Source organism: Pristis pectinata, chromosome 17 (assembly GCF_009764475.1).
Source record: "Pristis pectinata isolate sPriPec2 chromosome 17, sPriPec2.1.pri, whole genome shotgun sequence".
NCBI lineage: Eukaryota > Metazoa > Chordata > Chondrichthyes > Rhinopristiformes > Pristidae > Pristis > Pristis pectinata.
Genome location: NC_067421.1, coordinates 32,893,174 through 32,914,335, shown reverse-complemented (window position 1 = coordinate 32,914,335; position 21,162 = coordinate 32,893,174). Strand labels below are relative to the sequence as shown.

Genomic DNA, 21,162 nt, shown 5'->3' with positions numbered 1-21,162 from the left:
GAATTCTCAGAATGACATCTGGTGATTTTTAAAAACCCAAATGTTTCTTTACTGTCCTTTTGGAAAGAAGCTAGCCATCCTTCCCTGACCTTTTGTCTCACACCAATGTACCTGATTCTTAATTGTGCCCTGAAAGTAATTTAGCAATACAATCTGTTTATCTGCTAGAAAGAATAATAAGACCACTGAACTGTGATTTGTGTATTGGGGCTTTTTTGAGGCATACTCTTGTGAGTTGGCTCTGCATTCCCTCCCTCGTAACTTAAGTGGACTGCTGTCAAAGTTGGGAGCTTTGTGAGTGTTACTTTAATGCATTCAGATAATCAAAGCTACTGAGCTCATCTGGACTGAAGGGCATTCGGATGTGGATGGGCCATGGAATACCTTAACATTGGCTCCAGATCCCAGGGAATTTCCTAACTAAGGAGAGGAACCATCTGCAAATAAAGGCCCTCCATCCACTGGTTAATCATTTCCCCATGCTTCAGGATGAACTGCATATTGTGCAATTAGTGCCAGCTACAGCCAAAACCTGTCACCCAAGGTGCTTGTTTAGGTATTTTTGTTCGCTGTTTTGACCCTTTGTAACTTAGAGGAGGACCCCCTAAACAACAACAAACCATCTCTTGGAATTTTACCTCTCTATTGGTCAGAAGTAGATGAAAGTCCTGTTCTAACCTCTCCCTGGAAAACCTTATACACTCCCCAGTATTACTGAGATCGAGCAGTGCTTACTGCAAGATGCCTCTAGCATTGCGATGGATTCCAAGTGAACGACAGACAACTTGAGGCTGCTATCTGTCAGGTTTCATGGCATCACTGAGTAAAAGAGGAATTTAGCTGGTGGCAAAATTGAAATAGTGCTGCAGGTCATACAGCAGTCACACAGCTCTAGTGAGCTAGGTTCAGTCCTAACCTCTAGTGCTCTCTGTGTGGAGTTTGCAGGTTCTCCCTGTGACCTTGCAGGTTCCTTCAGGTGTTCCAATTTCCTTCCACATCTCAAAATTATACAAGTTGGTACACTAATTGAATGCCCTAAATTATCCCAGTGTGAATCAGTGGCAGGAGAGGATGGGCTGGTCTATGATTAACATCTAAGAGAAAATGGCCTGCAGGGAAATTAGAGAGGGAATGGGATTGCGTGGACTTAATGGTCCAACTGTCCTCCTGTGTTGTAACGAAGTATGGTATGATGGTTAGTAATAACATCTTACTGAATGTGTGCCATGACTGCAGCGTAGTGATCACGTGGGAAAACCCTTCCATCAAGGGTACATCTCAAAGGATCTGCTAGATTAGTTGTGATTTAGGATTCTGATGCTGAGGCCCTCAAAGACTTCAGGTTATAGCAAAGCTAAGATGGGCCATCTCACTGGGTTTGAATGCCTGATGCTAGTCAACCAAGAAGGAATCTTGTAGTGAGCTGTAAGCGCTCTTGTCAGTTTATAGAATGTTCTGTAGACAATCTAAATTATTATATCTCAGCTACAATGACAGCAAGATGCTCTTGATAAGAAAATGTGCCAAAAGCTAATTGAAGTGGAATCGAGCAGATCAAAGGAAATTTAAAATTGGCCAACTGATCAGCCGATCTTTGTCCTCTGGAGAGATCTGTTTTAAGAACCAATGACCTGGATTAAATCGGAGACTCGTCATTATTGACGATGATTTGTCTCTCATTGTTACACATTCCTGGTGTGCTATCTTGGAAATATATCAGCACTCCTTTATACTTTATTATTATTTTTCAGTCATAATCAGCACTGGCTGATCCAGCTGAATCCTGGAGGTCATAGCTGCTAGGTTTTGCTTGCAAAGAAGTAATAACCTATTGGAAATCTTCCTCAATCTGCCTGTTGTAGATGTTGGCCTTGTCAACATTGGTACATGTAAATAATCTGTCAGTGCTCCCTGAAATGAAGTCTCGTCTTTTGATGAAGGACTCTCTCCATGTCACGTGGCATTGCCGCTATGCATAGTAGGATACAAGGGGCTGATCTAAGAACTTGGCAGTGGACCCTAAAGCAGGACCTGCTGTAAATTAATCATTCCTTCATTTCCATTAAACAAAATTTGGACTCAAGTTCAATAAAGAATGTAGAAGACTGTGGATGTTCAGGGATAACAGGCACTGAGAGATCAATGTGACAGAACTAACCAGTCCTGCAACCAACTGACCAAGCTGCAAATCTGTGACCCTTCCTCTAAGCCATGTATGATGGTGGTTGATTAAGTAACCAAGTTGATTAAGGGATCCTTCAAGAACGTCTTCGTCCTCAGAATCCAACATGTTAGTGCAAACTCTAAATCTGTCCACTTCCATTGTAGCTTGACTGCATTATGCATTATCCACTGGATACCTGCAGCACTGAGAAGGCCCTGGAGATTGTATTCCCATGCACCTGATGCCGAAGACACACACCATTCTGACTTGGAGCTATGTTCTTAGTTTGTTTGTGGTTGGAGAATTCCAGAATTCTGGTCTCATCGACATTGTGGGAGTGTCATCAACAATGTAATAGTTCAAGAGGAAAGCCCACGTCTATTTTCTCAAGCAACGATGATTCAGCAGATTTTTACATACCCTGTAGAAAAATACATGGAAGAACATGATCCTGTTCTACTGTTGTATCGGCAGAGTTCATTGGTTTGTGGAGGATTATGCATGATGCATTTGGGTCTTGCATGTATTTGAGTCTTCATTTACTAGTGGTATCATTCAGTGATGCTTCATTTGACCCTTGCTCTACCTCTGACAGGTTTGCTATACAATATACAAAAAAAGGCCATTTAGATGTGGCTGAACATGTGCAGTAATCCAGTGTCTGTTTTGTGATCTAATTGAGCCAAACTTTTAAGATTTGGAACTGATCCAAATGCACAGTGCAGTTGGACTGATCGGAAACATTCACCCATGATAATAACTTGAATAGACTCCAAAAATTTCTCTCCTGTGTGTGTTTACAATTAGCCACTTCCTTATACCTCGATATATCAGTAGAAAACCTCTGAACAGGCTTACTTTGGGCAAGAGTGAGTTGAGCATTACAGAAGAACGCCAATTGGACATTTCAAAAGTATTATATAAATTATTTTATTCCCAACGTCCACCTTGGGTGAGTGGGGGGAGGAAGAGCTGTAAGAGTTTTTATTTGGAGCATTTGTTACCTGTATGGGTTTTCACTAATAACAACATTTAGGTGCAGAGCAGCTACTGCCGTCCTCAAATGGTTAATGAAGTTGGTTTTCATCCATGAGCAAGACTTCGTATTGGAACTTTGAGCTCCCCTTGCCTCAGTTAGAGGCACAAATGTCAATCGTGCTGAATGCCACGTGCCATTCTTGTGTTAATAACCTTCTCTTTGATGCTGTGCAGGTGTCGGCATGGCAACGGTTGTCATTTCATTCTTGCTCTGTACTTATTACAATGTTATTATCACCTGGGCTCTGTACTACCTCTTCAACTCCTTTCGGTCGACATTACCCTGGCAAAGCTGCAACAATACATGGAACATCGTGGAAAATTGCTCTGCTGGATTTCCTGGGAATGCCACCCACCTCAAATCTGCCAGTCAACAATTCTTTGAGTAAGTACAACAAAGAAATGTCAAAGTAGGAAAATAAGGAACTGGTTGAATATGCTAGAAGGTACATTTCCAGCTTTGGCTGTGCTTTTCATAATTACATAACTGCTCAATAAATACCCAACGTGTGAGTGACCTTTGTTTCCTCTTTCTGTTCTTCCTTTTCCTTCACCCCTTCCAAACACCTGCAGCCAAAGCACCAGCTTTTGTCTCGACCTGCATTGTTATTTTCCCCCAAATCAGGATGTTTGGACAAGACATCAGTGATGATTCTGTTTCTTCACTTTTTCCTTTCTATCTGGCTTCTCCTTAACACTTGACTCCAAAGAGTAGCATTGTGGATGTTAGGAAGGTTATGGAATGGTAAATCTCCAGAACAATTTCCCACTTCCATGACTACCTGATCACTGTTTTGCGTTGGATTCATACTTGCAAGTTGTGGTTGTACCAGCTTTATGTAGGAGTTTAAGAGGGACAGGGAATTCAGACCCTTGCACTGCTTCCATCATTCAGTGAGGTAGTGATAGATCTGTGACCTTAATCCATACACCTGCCTTGGTGTCATAATAACTTGGTTATCAATCTCCAATTTAAAGTTAACAATTAATCTAGAATCAACAGCAGTTAGTATTTTCTAATTTATTATATTCCTTCCTACCTACCTTGATTATTTTTCGTGCATGACATTTTAATAACCAGAAAGGCTAATGGAATGTTGGCCTTTAAATGTCTAAACACTAGGTGTCACACCTATACCTCACCCTAATAAGATCATACAAGAGGACTCTGAACAGTACAGGGCACTAAGGCATAGTGAGAAGCGAAGGAGTTTTTTTTACTGTGCCTGTGTATGGCATTTTAATTATCAATGTACATGGACAGTTGGACAGCTTACAATTTGTTTCCAGGTTTTCCTTTAAATCCAAAGTGGATAACCTACATTTCCCTGCATTGAAATCTGTTAGCTGAAGTTTTGGCCAGCCATGTAATCTCTCATAGCTTTAAAATTTACTATCATTGTGTGGTTTGCAAATTTGCAAATCTGACTCTATCCCATCATATTAAGTTATTTATAAATACTGTAGGCAGTTACAATGTCATCTATAATCCTTGTAGGACACCACCAGTTACTCTTTGCTAATTGGAGTACCAGGTCATTGTCCCTGCTCTCCTGTTGCTTGGCCAATTTCCTAAGCAGGCCAAAAAGTTACCTATAATTACATGAACTTCCACTTTGGCTACCAGGTATCTTCTGGGATTCCAAATGTTGTTATTCTCCTACTTTGGTCAAATTTTGTTTATGTTACCATTTCTATTTCCAGTTCTATAATATCACACAACTCCACCCTGCCTCAGCTCATCTGTACCCTTGTAACCTCAAAACCTGACATTCCAATACACTCCTAACTGACCTTCCTCATTCCCCTTCAAAACTTCGCTTCCCATGTTCAGATTTCCATCGTCCCACCTATCCATCACCATAACTTATTCTGATTCCTAATTAAGCATAATACTGATTTTTAAATTTCTCACTTTTGTTTACAAATCCTACCATGATTTCACAACCCTTTCAAACCAATTAATCCTGACAGATGTCCCTCAAGTTAATGTTCCTTGGAAGTGTTTGGCTCAATAAACATGTATCCTTGCTGGAAGGGAGATGGTGGGGGGGTGAGGTGAGCAAACTGACTATTGTGCCACCTAGTGGTTATTCAGCAATCATGTCTCCTTAAGTTTTGTGAACTTTCAGTCATTGAGGCAGAAACCCAGATGTTTTTTGACAACACAGAAATTTCTGTTGCCTAAGACATGCAGGGGTTATATCCAGACAAGTCAGTGATTTCTGTGAGAATAGAATGCGGTAAGTAACCGTTTGGAAAACTAATACTAGTCTGTAGACACCCAAATTTTACTGGACCATTGCAATTTAAGGAGGCTTCCATAAGTATTCAGGAATTCCAAAGCCATTGCAATTCCATCTGGAAACCAGTAGTAATGGTTTTATATGCACATTACTTCTGCCTTTAGATATGATCTCCTTGCCAATGTTTGAAGTTCAAAAGCAGTAATTAATGAACTACTATGCATTAGACCATAGGAAGGTGAGCCTCTACCTCTCCTGGTTTCACCCACCCACGGCACGCACTGGTAGCCCTTTGAGTTCCTGCTCATCTCCCTCCAGCAGCTGTCTCCAATCTCCCCTCCTCCCGCCTTCCTTGCTCCATCTGTCTCTCAATTTTTTTTCCTCTTTCTCTGCCTGCATCTATCATTCAATTGCCACTCTCTGCCAACTCCACCGCTGCTCCTCTCCCCTACCAGGCACAACCTGCCCGTCATCTTACACCCCTCCTCAGTCCACCAATCGCCTTGGACTCCTGTCTCACCACTCGCCTTTCCCCTCTTTATACTGGCTATCTTGCCTCTACACTCTCAGTCCTGATGCAGGGTCTTGACACGAAACGTCGACAGTTCCTTTCCTCCCACAGATGCTGCTCGACCCGCTGAGTTCCTCCAGCAGATTGTTTATCACTCCTGATATCATTTGTCCAAATCCAGCAGCACTTGTGACCGGGTTTGTCAGATATAATCGTTATTACCCGCTGTACCTATTCATTGGCATTCTAGTACACAAAGAAATTGTCTCCAGAGGTAATTTTCCAATGGGAAAAGAAAGTCCTGTGACATGGACTGTAAGGATGCATCCTTTTGAATGCGTACTTTCTCCTTAACTCCCCCCAGATCACGTCCAAGCAGATGGGCAACATCAACTTGCTCTCAGTACAAACAGAAAATGTTGGAAGCACTCAGCAGGTCAGGCAGCATCTGTGTGAAAAGAAAAACAGTTAATATTTCGGTTCTCAGACCCTTGTTAGAACTGGGAATTATTTTTCAGTCGCAGAGAAGATGCGGGAGGGTTTGGTAGAAAAAGAGGAATGTTCCTACAGGGATGACACTAAATGGGTTGACATGGCATTTAGAAACAGGTTCTGCTTCTGTTGCTGTTATGTGTTACTGATAGGATTGTGGGACATGCCCAGCAGGAGAGGATTGGGAAGGGCTGAGCTAAAGTCACAGATGAATGACTGGCAGAAGTGGCCAGTTCTGTTGCAGACAGAAAGGGAGTGAGTAACCTAAAGTGGGAGAATTCAATATTGCATCCTTCAGGATACAAGGTGCTGAGACAGAAGATAGGGTGTTGTTCCACAAGCTTGCATTGACCCTCATTCTAAAGGTACAGGAGGCCACCAAGAGGTTAGAGTGGGATTACGATACAGAATTAAAGTGGCATTGCTCTCTGAGAGTTGTTTTGACATTGCTGTCATCACACCTTAAAGTTCAATCTGTTGTAACTCTTACATTTCCAAGATAATACTGCATGTGACACAACTTCCTATCCTGTTTCTGATAGGGCTTGGCAGTTCATTGGACAACTTCCTATCAAAGCAAACATGTTGTCAAATATTAAAATAAATGTTATTGAAGTAAATAAAAACTCTACAAGTTCACTCTTTAAACAGTTACAGGTTGCTGGAGATGAGTAATGGCATTGAAGAGCTTGGCAGCATCCGATGGAACCTATTTGGCCTCCTTATCTTAGCTTGGATCATTGTTTATTTCTGTATATTCAAAGGAGTTAAGTCAACTGGAAAGGTGAGAAGAAGCTGACGATATAGTGCTGAAGGGAATTGTTTCAGACTTTTATGCCAATTTAAAAGCTTGCAAGTCAATATTTTACTAAAAATAGTGGCCATCTATTTGAATGCCAGATGAGCGAGACTCCTTCCACATTTAACTTGACTATACTGTGTGACCAGCATTTCCATTCCATCCCAGTTAGATAAACAAGGGCTTGAACAGCACAGAGATAAATATAGTATTTTACAGGTCAGTTTATGTTGGAACTAAAAAATAGTTATACTTTTCCTGAATAACAGTTCTTAGCTCTTAGTGTTTTTGGAACTCCTGCTACAAATCCATTACTATAACGGTCACTAACTTGACACTGACCCACCACTTGCAGTCACCTAATGTCAAAGTTTCTTCCTGCTTCCCACTTCCCACTTAAGGCAGAAAGTTGCATTTTTTTTTCTTTAAATTGTTCAACCTCCAAATATTTCAAACTTACACAGAAATCAGCATAATGTATTGGTAATGATGTTCACTTTGTAAAACAATATTCATCTAAAGTGGTTTTTCAGGAAAAATTATTTCCCATCTCCCTGTTTACCTCCAAACCATCAACCTACTTCTTAACATCGGGTGCATCCGCTGTACCAGCTACATTACCTGCTTAACCTCCTAGTCCGCTAACTCTAAGCTTTCTCCTGAGTGGGCCATGGTTGAGTGCTGTGCGACTGGGAGGGCTCACCTGGAAGAAATGGGTGACTCATCTCAACAAAGCAGCTGTCCCATCTTCTGGACAATCTTCAGCTTTGTGTCAAGAGAGTTCCAAGCCACGTCTGAAGGTCCTTGCTGGGATGGGAATTGGCCTTGAAGAAGCAGCATCATCAGTTAGCTTCCCTGCGTACATTTTTGACACTGGGTTCAGACCCACCAGTGCCCTTTCCTCCTGCAGCTAGCTCGGCACAAACTGAAACACTGATTGTGGGCACGTCCTGGTGTTCCTGACACGGCTGCTTGTTGAATAAACTGCTGGTCCTTTCGGGAGAGCAGGTGGTCTTAGTCTTTTGTTTTCCTTCTCCCACTCTGGGATTTGGCTGTCTTCCAGCTACCATCTCCTCCCTTATGCAGGAATAACTGGGTTTAGAAGAACCCTATGTGGCAGGATGATAGACTGTGAACAATTTGTTTTAGTCATTGAACACCCACATATTCAGGCAGAGCACAATTTTGCACACTGGGGAAAGAGCCAATCATCCAGCTAAATCTAATTGTCAGGAATATTGCAAAAAGGCAATAAGTGTTTGTCTGAGTCGAATCCTGTTCTGAATCAGGTTGTACCCAAATGGGACCAACCTCTTGTTCTCTGTCTTCCCAGGTGGTGTATTTTACAGCTATTTTCCCATACCTCATCTTAATGATCCTGCTGATCAACAATGTCCAACTACCAGGAGCCAAGGATGGAATCCTCTTCTTCCTCACACCCAACTGGAGCAAACTACTGGAAGTCCAGGTGCCTACCAGAACAATCACTGGGTTTTGATTGGGAGGACATTGGAAAGCACTGTAGTTGTCCACTGGTTCGCCTCAGTTCTGTGATTTTAAAAAGTAAACTGTCCTTCACGCGTCCTTCTAAAAAGCATGTGGCCCCAATTCTGATTATTTAAACAAGTTGGCAGATTTTTTTCCCCAAGGTTGTGAGGAGGAGGGGAGTGTGGAAAAATGGTGCCTAACCTGATTCGGACAATGTCGAAGTTTTAAAATGGCAGCACCAGTAGAAGACTGCCTTTCTTTTTTTTAATTATATATACAGTATTTCCTTACAGCATAGAATGAGGCCATTCAGTCCATCAAGTCTATGCCAGCTCACAGAGCTAATCCTATTCTCATTCTCGGTTCCGACTCTCTCCTTCGTACCCAACATTATGAGTAATTTACTATAGCAGCAAGAGTATATTTGGGATGTGGGAGGAAATTGGAGCATCCAGAGGAAAAATGGTGACTGGGAGAACGTGCAAACTCCACACAGGAAGGAACGAACCTGGTCACCGGAGCTATGAGGAGCACTGCTTATTGCATCCTTGTGCTGCCCTTTGACACAGATGGATTGGACTGTGGGCACCTTCCACCCCTGAGGGAGGAAAGTTGGATGTAAAAGGCAAAAGTGGTGTCCAGCTCGTGTTATTAGGTAGTAAGGAAATGAACAGATCAAGAAACAGGACTATTTATAATGCACGTTAAACAGTTCTGACTAGGCTTAATTTTCTAACCAGAGAGTGATATCAAGTGAAAATACTGGTTTTAGTATTGAAATAATTTGTGCCTGGAAATTCGGTGGTATGGCAGGGCTTTTGTATGAGGAGAGGATGGGTTGACCAGGCCCGCACGCACTTGAGTTTAGAGCAGAGGCATCTCCTTGAAGTTTACAAAATACTGGTAAGATTTGACATGATGTAGGGAATATTCCCTCTGGATGGGGTCAGTCTTGAGGAGTGGGGGGGGGGGGGGTGCGAGAGAGAGATCTCGAATGAGCAGTCACTGTCTCAGGATGACTGGAGATGAAGAGATATTTCACTCAGAGGGAGGTAATGTTGGATTAGCCAAATAGGACTGCAGAGGCCATGTCACTGAATATATTTAAGCAGGAAGTAGATGAATGTCTAGAAAAGACATCAGGGAATGCAGGGAATATGATATTGAGAAAGAGGATCAGCCATGATCACAATGAATAGTGGTGCAGGCTCGAAAGGCCAAATGGCCTGATCTTATTTTCTACGCTTGCTTAGTGGATCAAGAAGAGAGAGAAACGATGTTAATGTTTCAGGTCAATGTTCTACAGATTTTCAGCATCTGCAATATTTTGCCAATGATTGGTGACTGATGCTCAAATTCTATCAACTCTCACCATAGATCACATATCAACGGTATCTTGCTATATTTAAGTGTCATTCTTAAATGTGTGTATTCTTGCCCCAGGTATGGGTGAATGCTGCTGCACAGATTTTTAACTCGCTTGGAATTGGGTTTGGCAGCATGTTGTCTTTGGCCAGTTACAACAAGTTTAATAACAACATCCTCAAGTAAGGAACTGGATTTCTGAACCGTGTTTTATTATTTAAGAAATGGTAGCATTTGTATGTTAAGGACACCAGCAGACCTCGCCGTGAAACATGATGAAAGAAGAAAAACACTGCTTTCAGCTTTGTTTGTGAGGGATTCACAAACGAAGCTGGGTCAAGTAGTAAGCACCTGCTGGCACTGCAGGAACTCCATCTCGGAGGACAGCAGGATTAAATATTTTTAAGTGCTTTATAAAGAAAGTAACTTGCAATTATGTAAGGGATTGTGCACACAAGGATGTTCAAAAGCACAGCTAATGAAGAAAAGAGGCAGTGTTTGACAGTGAGGAGGAAAACTAAACTTGGTAAATAAATTGGTTTATTATTGTCACATGTACTGAGGTACAGTGAAAAACTTTGTTTTGCATGCCATCCACACAGGTCACTTCATTACAACAGTGCATTGAGGTAGTACAAGGGAAAACAATAACAGAATGCAGAATGAAGTGTTACAGTTACAGAGAAAGTGCAGTGTAGGCAGACAATAAGGTGCAAAGTCATAACGAGGTAGATTGTGAGGTCAAGAGTCTCTCATCATACTAGGGGACCATTCAATAGTCTTATGACAGTGGGATAGAAGCTGTCCTTGAGCCTGGTGATGTGTGCTTTCAGGCTGCAAGGTCACTTGGGTAGAAATGCGATGGATCTAATTCGATCCAAAGAGGTATCAGGGCATACAATTAGAGAAGTGCAACAAGACGAGGGAATATACAATAATTGGGCAGAGATTCAATGGTGTTGAAGAACAAAAGAGTTTGGTAAAGGTACCATAGGGAACTCAATTTTAGGGATAGCAGCTTGTGAGGACCTTTAAGACTTGCCCAACAGTGACTCGTTATAACCTGTGACTTCAATCACCAGCTCTGCATATAACAAACAGATCGGAAATTATTTTTGCTCGGTTTCTATTATGCATATATTATGAGTGTACTCTTTGTTCTCCAGGGACACAGTTGTTGTTGCAGTGATAAACTCGGTCACAAGTATCTTTGCAGGATTGGTGATTTTCTCTGCCATTGGATACATGAGCTACCTGCACAAGCTGCCTGTTGAGAACATTGCCACTGATGGTGAGTCTCCTTTTGATCAGCCCTGGGTGTTAGGTTGCTAGTGGAGCTTCATCTGCATCAAAATTGGTGACAAACTGCATGTACATTAATGAGGCTGGATAGCTCTACAGTATTTGGGGGTTGAAGTCAAAACTGATGACAATTTAATATTCCAGTCTACCATGAGAACTAAAGGCTTTGGAAATGTACAAGGTGTGAGAAGAGAGATGTGTATTTATTAAGACCAACTGAGGGGTATGAGAGGTTTTAAGAGAAGTTTAGATAGGTGCATGGATGAGAGAGGTATGGAGGGCTATGGTCCAGTTGCAGGTAGATGGGACTAGGCAGAAAACCAGGCCGGCATGAAATAGATGGGCTGAGTGGCCTGTTTCTGTGCTGTATGACTCTAACTATTGCTGACTCCCTCTGCTTCTTGACTATCCATGAAAATTGTAAAATTCATAAGACAGAAATCACAGGGCCCCAAAATATTCCCCAAAGCTTTTGAAAATGCAAAATGGTTAAAAGTCTGTCAGCTTAAAAACCAATAAATGAGCACTTTATGTAAACAGAGAATAACTCCAATCAATATCTGCGAGGTCTGGTTTGTTTTCAGAATGTTACTTCATCAGTAGCAATAATGTGGTGGACTTGGATCATCTCACAAAAATTGTATAAAGACAGCAATTTGTTCCATTAGAAGGAGAAAGTAGGGAGGAAAAGTCTTGGAGCTGGTGTTTGAAAGTGTAACCCCATTGCAACTATTGAAATTGTGTTTTCCCACCTGGAATGTAACCCAGATTGTGACTTTGTAACATGGTAATTGGATCAAAGAGCTAATGTAGATACTGGACAGACAAAAACCCAGGGGTAGTTGGGCTAACTTCTTGCCGGTCAGGCCAAGGGAGGAGGGAGTGTGAACCTTAATGTAGGATCAGGGGGGAATCTCCATTTGCAGCTGGTAAAGGTTGGCAGGATTTTAATTTAAAAATAAGACCTCTCGGCCTCAAGGTCACTGTAGTTGGGGAGAGAGAGTATTGTAGCTGTTACATTAGGTTGCTATAATCTCTCAACCTCAACTGAAAGTAAATCTCTATAAAATAAGGAATTCTGATCTCTTGTCCTTTATTAAATCCCTGAATCTTATACAACCAATGTTAGTTCAATCTCTGGCCCATTGTAAATGCAGATAGGCAGGTGTTGGGAAATGCCAGTCCTACACTGGTTGAAACACCAGTGAAAATACTAGCACTTGTTCCCATTTCAGTCCTTGCACTTAGTAATGAGTTGAATAATATTCTTTGAGGAGAAGTTGTGAATAGTTTGTGAGTTATGCTGTTCCCTGAAACATTGTTGAGTACAGGCTATCCCCAGGTTATGAACACCTGACTTACAGACACCCTTTTATATCAACAAGCTCCCAAAATATTAAAAGTCTGATGTACAGTATGTACATGCATTAATTCCTAAGAACTGCAGAACTAGTTTCCTCTCTCTCTCTTCACTTTTAGTAAGTGTTCTTTTTCACCAGCCTTGTGTGTTGTTGATGCCATTTGTTACTGTACTGTGGAGGTATGGTTACCATATCAAGTGATCCTTGTATACTTTCTGACTTATGGACAAATTTGACTGAAGGACTCCTGTAAAAATGGAACCCATTCATTAACCAGGGACATTCTTGTAAATAAGGAAACAATGAAATTGTTTTTTGCTTTGGTAGTTTGATTAGAGATTCAAATTCCAAGGCTGTGGGTCGGGTGCAGTTGCCATCTGTGTGGTAACTCAGTCTGGGGATCAGTATTGGCCTTTCGTGGCAGACCAACTCACTTCGGGCTGGACTTGGGATTACTGAACTCCGCTCCCCCACTCATTCTGGGACAGCCTGGAGTGGCTGCTCCTGCACTTGGGTTATTATCGGGCTACCAGAAGAGTTGGAAGTGTTTGGGAATGTCTGTGGTACAATGTCCTGACTAATTCATGTCTTATTGACTCCCTCAGGCCCAGGACTAGTGTTTGTCGTTTACCCTGAAGCATTTGTAACCATGCCCATTGCCTCGATGTGGGCCACTTTCTTCTTCTTCATGCTCCTCTGCTTAGGAGTGGATAGCCAGGTAAGGAGCCAGACACAATCTGCCAGATAGGAGAAGCTGCGTTGGCAGAACAAGGAGGGCTGGGAGAGGGACTGCATCAAGGGTGCAGCTGGACAGCACCAGGGTGCCTGTAACTCTGTTTACTTTCATCAGTTACTGAAGCAGCCCTGTTGCTCCAGAACGATGGCTGGTCTGAAGCATCGGATTCTGCTGCGCAGCAGTACAGATCTGGATAGATTGTGACAGGAATTGGTGTATCTTCCTCTAATATGGAAGGGAGTGAGAAACCAGCATTCAGTTTTTTTTAGTCACAGCATGGAAACAGGCCCTTCAGCCCATCAAGTCCACTCCAAGCATCAAACACTCATTGACTCTCATCCTACACAAATCCTGTTTTATTCTCCCCACGTATCCTTCAACTCTCTACCCCACCCCCAGCCCTGCAGATTCTGGCACTCACCTACACACTTGAGGGCAATTTACAGGAGCTAATTAACTAACCAACCCACATGACTTTGGGATGTGGGAGGAAACTGGAGCACCTGGGGGAAACCAGGTGGTCATGGATTGAACATGCAAACTCCACCCAGACCAGACTGGAAGTCAGAATTGAAGCCAGGTCGCTGGAGTTGTGAGGCAGCAGCTCTACTGGCTGCCCCACTGCACCCATAGTGAGTGTTTACTGCTTGCCTTCCCCTGCTGACTGCTGGCATTAAGCTTGCTGAGAATGGTCAGAAACAATTGCAGGCTAATGAGGAGGGAGGTCACTTTGGAATTCATTGTTCAGCACTTCTCAAACACGTTATTCAGCAGGGCAGGTAGCAGTGGAGAGAGAAGCTGAGATATTTTGGGCCAGTGACCTTTGACAACTGACTGCCCTCCGTCTCCCTGTTTGAGTTTATGGGTTTGCTTCAACGGCAGACTCTCACCTGTGTGTAGAGCTGTGACAAAGTAAACAGTGTTCCAATCTAACCAATGAGCATTGGAGCATCAACAGGTCCCATTCTTGCTCTGAATCTGTTTTGGTTCATGCCCCAGTCTACAGACCTGAGCATCAAAACCAAGCTGCCAGTCTAGTGCACAATTGGAGGAGCCATCTAACCAATGAAACTTTAAACCAAGAGATCCCATGTCCCAAATTTGAAGACAAGCTGGGGCTGTCATTCCGTGGTAACCAGGTCACTATTTTCTTTCAAACACTTTAAAACAAAAAAAAAATACCTGGCTATGGCATCTTATTATCTATGGGCACTTTCTGTTTGAAAATTAGCAGTGACATTCCCATTTACAAAAATGCCCACAGTTCAAACTGTTGAGTGCTTTGGGTGTACTGTGGAAATGCAAATGTTTCTGTTTTGTAAATGTAGTGCTGATTCTTCCTGCAGTAAACAGATTTGCTGTGAATGTTTTTGATCCTGGACATTTTTTGTTAATAAATCTTTATTTTTCTTCACAGTTTGCCATGGTGGAGGTGATGGTGGTCAGTCTAATGGACAGTTGGGGAAAGAACCTGCTTCGTTTTTTTAGATGCAAGGAAATGGTGGTTCTTGCTGTCTGTTTTGTAGCCTTTTTGCTTGGGATTCCCAATGTCACTGAGGTACAGTTCTTTCTTCCAGATCATTTTAGCAAATGTGCAGGATAAATATTGAGATTGAATGTTGAGTGTGGATTTTTGTTTTGTTTATCCACATGCAGCAGTAAATGTTTAGTGTAAACCAAGAATGCTGGAAATAGATGATGGTCATCCATCTGAAACATTAACTCTGTTTCTCTCTCTCCAGAAATGCTGCATGACCTGCTGAGTATTTCCAGCATTTTGTTTTTATTTCAGATTTCCAGCATCTGCAGTATTTTACTTTTTGACATCAGTATAATGTGCTGGTAAAGTGGTCAAGATGATTTGCAAATTGATTAAACATTGTACCCATTACTTGATTTTTAAAAAAAGTAATGGCCAATAAGTAGATACACAACAAGGTGTCACGTCTGTTTGTATTTAACGTTAGTATCTTGCATGTATTGCTTGATGCTGTGAAAATGAAGCCAGATTCACATGACTCCACACAGACCAGAAATCAGATCTATACTCTGTGATTCAAAAACTACACAGATTGTTTAGAGATTTTGGGGGACCATGGAATGGTTACAAGAAAAGAAGGCTATTTGGCCTTTCAACCGAATGTTGGATTTTTATAAGAGTACGGTACGGCACGGTAGCGTAGCGGTTAGCGTGACGCTATTACAGCGCCAGCGATCGGGGTTCAATTCCCGTCGCCGTCTGTAAGGAGTTTGTACGTTCTCCCGTGTCTGCGTGGGTTTCCTCCGGTTTCCTCCCACATTCTGAAGACATACGGGTAGGTTAATTTGGGGTTTAAAATGGGTGGCGTGGACTCATTGGGACTAAAGGGCCTGTTACCACGCTGTAAATAAAAAATTTTTAAAAATTTAATCCAATTTTTTCCATTCTCCATCTTATCTGCAACCCAGTATTTTTTTTAAGCCCTGATTCAACCAGCATCTCCAGGCAGCGCAAAAACTTTGTCCAACAGTTTACCAGTGTCCTTAAATCTATGCCGCTGGTTCATGACTCTTCCATGATTTTGAACTCCCTGTTAAATCTCTCAAACCTTCTGCTCTAAGGTGAACTACTCCATTCCTTTTATCCAAGTAACTGAAATCTCTTTGAATCACTCCAATACATTTTTCCTAAGCTTCCTCCAAGGGTTGTACTTTAGAGGTTTGCTCAAGTATAATGATAAAACAAAACCTGACCACAGCCAGTCCCAAGCTGGAGAACATGTAATTTTTTCCATATGCTCTCCAACCTGGAAGCTTCTGCAGAATAGTGGGAAGACAAAGACCTGCTGTACTGCATGGGCATTGCTTCTGATCAATGACAGAGTGCACACATGGCTGTACTGAAACATTACCCTGACCTGGATGAAGAACAGACCTGGGCTGGCACAGCAGGTTCTGACCTAACATAAACACAATGGGCTTGGGTCAGGCAGCCAGTCTCTACTTCACACTCATAGAGTTGTACAGCACAGAAACAGGCCCTTCAGCCCACCATGTTTATGCCAACCATTTTGACCATGTACACCTATTTGCCCACATAAAGTCTGTATCCTTCTGTACCTTGCCCATTCAAATGCCTGTCCAAATGTTTATCTTATTTCAGCACCACCTCTGGCACCATGTTCCAGATACCAACCTCTCTCTGCGCAAAAACAAAAGAAAACTTTCCCCTCGGGTTCCTTCCCGAAGTGCATGGCCAACATTGGGCCTTATACTCCAGCTGTGCCTGAACCAGTCTTTTAATTCACAATAATCTCCTTGGTTTTGTACTCTTCCTCTATTTATTAAGCCCTCAATCCTGCATGTTTTTCTAACTCTGTCCTGGCACTCAATGTACCTGTACCCCAGCTACAGTGCCACAGTTCACTCTGATTGTTTTTCCAAAAATGATGGTGTAGGTAACAGCTGTACTGTGATCCATGTTCACTGTTGTATTACTGACCAGACTTAAAGCTGGAAGCAATAAATACTGAAAATTGCATGGCAGAGCTATTGGATCTAGTTATCCCTCATTCCAGATGTTGATGGATATCATACATTTCCAATCTTCTGATATTTTGCTTTTATAGTATAGTAGCTGTTAAATTGCCAACATTCTTTTAGAAATGTGAGTTAAACTTTGTCTTTGTACAACAAAAGATGATTAATTAACTCTTGTGTTTTTTTTAAAGGGTGGAATTTATTTCTTCCAACTAATGGATCATTACACAGCCGTAGTGTCTCTCATGTTCCTGGCTTTCTTCGAAGTCATCGCCATTTGTTGGTGTTATGGTACAGTCTTTATTTTGCTTTATCAACACTTATAAGCCTTTGCCGTTCTCTCCCCTTTCTTTCTCCTATTTTGTCCTGCTCTTGCCCTCAGCTTCAACCAGTTTCATTTTCTAGCCCTGCTGTTCCTTCTCTCTGCCTAAAGCTCTCTTACATTATCACAGATAAGCTAGGGAACTGTCCTAGTACAAAGGCAGCAGATGAATTGCTAATGAACCTTAAACCAGTAATGTGTCTTTCTGCCCAAACATTAAAATTCTCAAGCATATTCCAGCATTGCCAGGTTTTGTGCTATTCCTATCCCAGAAATGTGGGCATGTGCTGAACTCCAGGTATGATCTTTGTACCATGGTAGGGAGCTGTTCATTACAAGAGAAGAGCACAATGTTGTTTTTGGCAACCAGAAACTGTGACAAACTGTAATATGGATTCAGACAGTTGAAGACTAGATGACAAGGGATGTTACTCATGGTACTGACGATTCCCATTCATAGCCAGCTTGTTTTTCAACGTTTGCTTGTCCATGAATTCCTCTACGGCCTCGTCCCACCAACTTATCTATGAAGATCCAACAGTCCTACACTCCAGCTCGTACCATGCACTTTACTGACCAATGCCTCCTGTTTACAAGACACTAGGTTGACACTGCAGTGCAGGACCAAGGGTGTGCTGCCTTGTCAGAGGTGCTGGTTTTCTGATGAAGTATTACATTATGGAGCTGCCTGCTTAAGCAAGATATAAAAGAACCATTGGTACTATTTAAAAGAAAAATGGCAGTGTTCTCCCTGCTGTTTTCTGGCTAATATTTATCCATGGATTTCATTAAAGCAGAATATCTGATTATTATATTGTTTGTAGAACCTTGTTCACTGGCTGTAAAAGTTCCTAGATTACAGGAGCGACTGTACATCAAAAGGAATTAAGCTTCAAAACAAGTGAAGGGAGGGAGTGGAGAGCCCTCCAGAGATGAGGCTGTTTGATCCTCAGTTCGTTACCCAATCCTGTTGTCACAGGAGTGCAATTTCACAATATCACCTGAGCACAGGGCTAAGGGGGAAATCGTGTCTGTTAACTGCTTTCCTCCAGCTAGTTATCATTCTGCTCAAACAGTGACTGACTGACAAGACAACACTGTCCTTGATGATATTTAGGCTTGTATCATAATTCGGTAATCTACACACCCTCTTTAAAGCAAGATACTATTTACCAGACATAATGTGTTTATGGAGCAACATCCTCACGGGGCTGTGTGTTTGGTCCTGTTGCAGGTGTCCACAGATTATCTGCCAACTACAAGGAGATGCTGGGAGCTCCTCCAAATTTCTTTTTCAAGCTCTGCTGGTGCATTGTTTCTCCGCTACTTGTCACAGTGAGTACTCATCTTTCCAATAACTTTCTTATACGTGGCAGAGGGGAAATTAATTCAGGGAGGCAGTGACCTCAATGAAATTGACCCCTGATTCCTTCTCTTCCTCCCCCCCCCCCCCCCCCCCCCCAAATAAAACCAGCTGCTGAGAAATGGACTTTAACCCTGGGGTGACTGCCAGTGGTGTGATGGGCAGATCACTTGAGGCTGTCAGTGGGAGATCCGGTCCATTGCAAGGCCTGGCTTTGGAACCAGTCCTCCCACACACTGAAGCCCCCTACTGGAGCTGGGAAGAACTGGCAATAGAGCTCCACGTTACTTTTCTGGAGGTGGGAAGAGAACACTTGTTCCTCCTGGTCCAATATGCTGTGCATCTTAAATGGTGTCCCTGCTGGTTAAAAGTGAACAGGGGAGTCCTGTGTACAATTGCTCCGATCAGAATATTAAAAGGCCATGAAAGCACTGAGATAGAAACAGCAGTTTATTTAGAAGATATGCTGAGATTGAAATCCCAGTGCACTTGGATTAACATTTATACAAGAACAGCAGACCATGGCTCAGGCTGCAAACCCATCCACATTCCTAACCCCTGGTGTTCTGGACCTGAACCCCATACCACAGCCTGGACCTTTGTCCTGGCTGCACTCTGGACCACTCTGGCTACATACCCTACCTGCACTCTGGACCTCTGGTTCATATTGTAAACTAATGAGTGAACTAGAAGCCAGACTATCTGGAGTTCTGAACAATTGGATGCCAGATTATCAGAGTTTTACAGTACTAGGGATATAATTTTTGCTAAGGAATTAAGCTTTTAGCTGCATTGAAAACATTATGACAGTTTGGGAAATCAAGAAGTAAAGTTGGTTGGATGACAGATTTTCTCTGCAGTAAAAGCCAAGGGGTTGGACAATGTTAAACTGAGGTGCAGTTACTGCTGGATGGTGTGACTAGTTTTCAGAGGCATTTTCACTTTATGAATATGGCTCTAAGAACTTAGTGGAATCAGTTGATAAAGTGTGACCATCCGGTGAATGCTGGCACAAGGTGTTTTGATATGTGGAGAGGAGGTGAGTGGATTAGAATTTGAAGGATGTATCTGGAAGTTGTAGTGCAGCTGCAGAAGTGTGTTAGATGGGTGCAGCAGGGGTCCATCTGGTTTGGTTGATGACCCTCTGCTGTCGGTAGTATGGATGCTGGAAGAGGCTGTGGGTCGTCGGGGAAAGAGGGGGGTGGATGGGGACTGGCTTCGGAGATTGGGTGTCAGGATCAGGATTGTCATCATGTTTGATGGGAGTTTAGGATTGGATTGGCATAGGATGGGAGAATTAAAAAGATTGGGAATGGGATGAACAACTAGGGCATTGGGGACTGGCAGCCTCAGTGTAGGGGGGGGGCATTGGGACTTGGAACTTGGTGACTGGGTGGTAGGTGACCAACCTGGCAATTGGGTAGTGGTGGGAGTTGGTGTAATGTTGTCAGTGGGGGGGTGAAGTCCTGAGGAATGAAAGCAAGTAATTAACGACCAGCAGACATCCTGCTCTGGCACATTGTTGTCCTCAGAGTGACAGGTACTCCAGAAACAACGTAATCCAAAGTCCCCTCCAAAGGTCCAAAACAAGCTTTGCATGGGCACTGCCATCATTCCATATGTTGCATTCAATAGACAATTCATTGTGGTTTGGAATTACTAGGGAGAGCCACAGTGCATGGTTGAAGCTAAATCATGTTGGGATTAACATTGTTCACCATCTGTTCCACCAGACTTTCAGATTCTCTCTGGCTGCTGTCAGCTCTCTAACTCAAGCCACAGAGATGGGTTCAGCCAATTAACCTGCACTCAGCTGATGTACTTAGCAGACAAATGAAATGCATTTTATTCTCAAAAAGTGCAATTCATGAAAATATTTATCTGATATTTTCATTCATTCATTAAAATAGACTTTAATGGTCTGTGTGTTGATATCCTGCAGGTTATCCTGGTGTCCAGCATAGTCCGCTACACTCCTGCCCAATACGGTAAAACATACACATATCCACCTTGGGCTGAGAGGCTGGGCTGGTTCTTCTCCCTCTGTTCGATCATCTGGATCCCACTTGCAGCTGTGCACACCTTGTACACCAGCAAAGGCTCATTTATTCAGGTGAGAGGAGCGGTGGGATGGGGAGAGCTAATTTCAATGTGCTGCTCATATGAGTGTTGCAACAAAGATGGAGCTCACAGTTTCTGTAAAGCTGATTGAACTGAACCAGTGCTCTCAAATAGTAAGAGACCATGATAATTGCAACATTAGCCTATCCATCTTTCTGTACAGGTGGAAGTATAAGTTGGCATATTTAAACTTGACCTGTATAAAATATACTTTTGGCCATTACATTCCCTAGTGATTCATGTAAAGTCCTTCAAGCAAGACTGTCTTCAGACATATACGGTCTGACCAGAAGGATGTAATAAAATCATGTGCTTAGTTGTAATTCACGGGTGCA

General features: G+C 42.5%; 1 protein-coding gene across 1 annotated transcript in view; it reads left to right on the top strand.

The window, feature by feature from the left end:
• LOC127579239 (sodium- and chloride-dependent GABA transporter ine-like) overlaps positions 1-21,162 on the top strand; it is a 68,130-nt gene that overhangs the window by 36,931 nt on the left and 10,037 nt on the right. The window contains exons 3-12 of the mRNA XM_052031870.1: positions 3,377-3,587; positions 7,103-7,235; positions 8,584-8,718; positions 10,182-10,285; positions 11,270-11,394; positions 13,372-13,484; positions 14,920-15,060; positions 17,213-17,312; positions 18,578-18,678; positions 20,649-20,819. Coding sequence (XP_051887830.1) covers positions 3,377-3,587; positions 7,103-7,235; positions 8,584-8,718; positions 10,182-10,285; positions 11,270-11,394; positions 13,372-13,484; positions 14,920-15,060; positions 17,213-17,312; positions 18,578-18,678; positions 20,649-20,819 — 1,334 coding nt within the window. The remainder of the gene's footprint in view (positions 1-3,376; positions 3,588-7,102; positions 7,236-8,583; positions 8,719-10,181; positions 10,286-11,269; positions 11,395-13,371; positions 13,485-14,919; positions 15,061-17,212; positions 17,313-18,577; positions 18,679-20,648; positions 20,820-21,162) is intronic.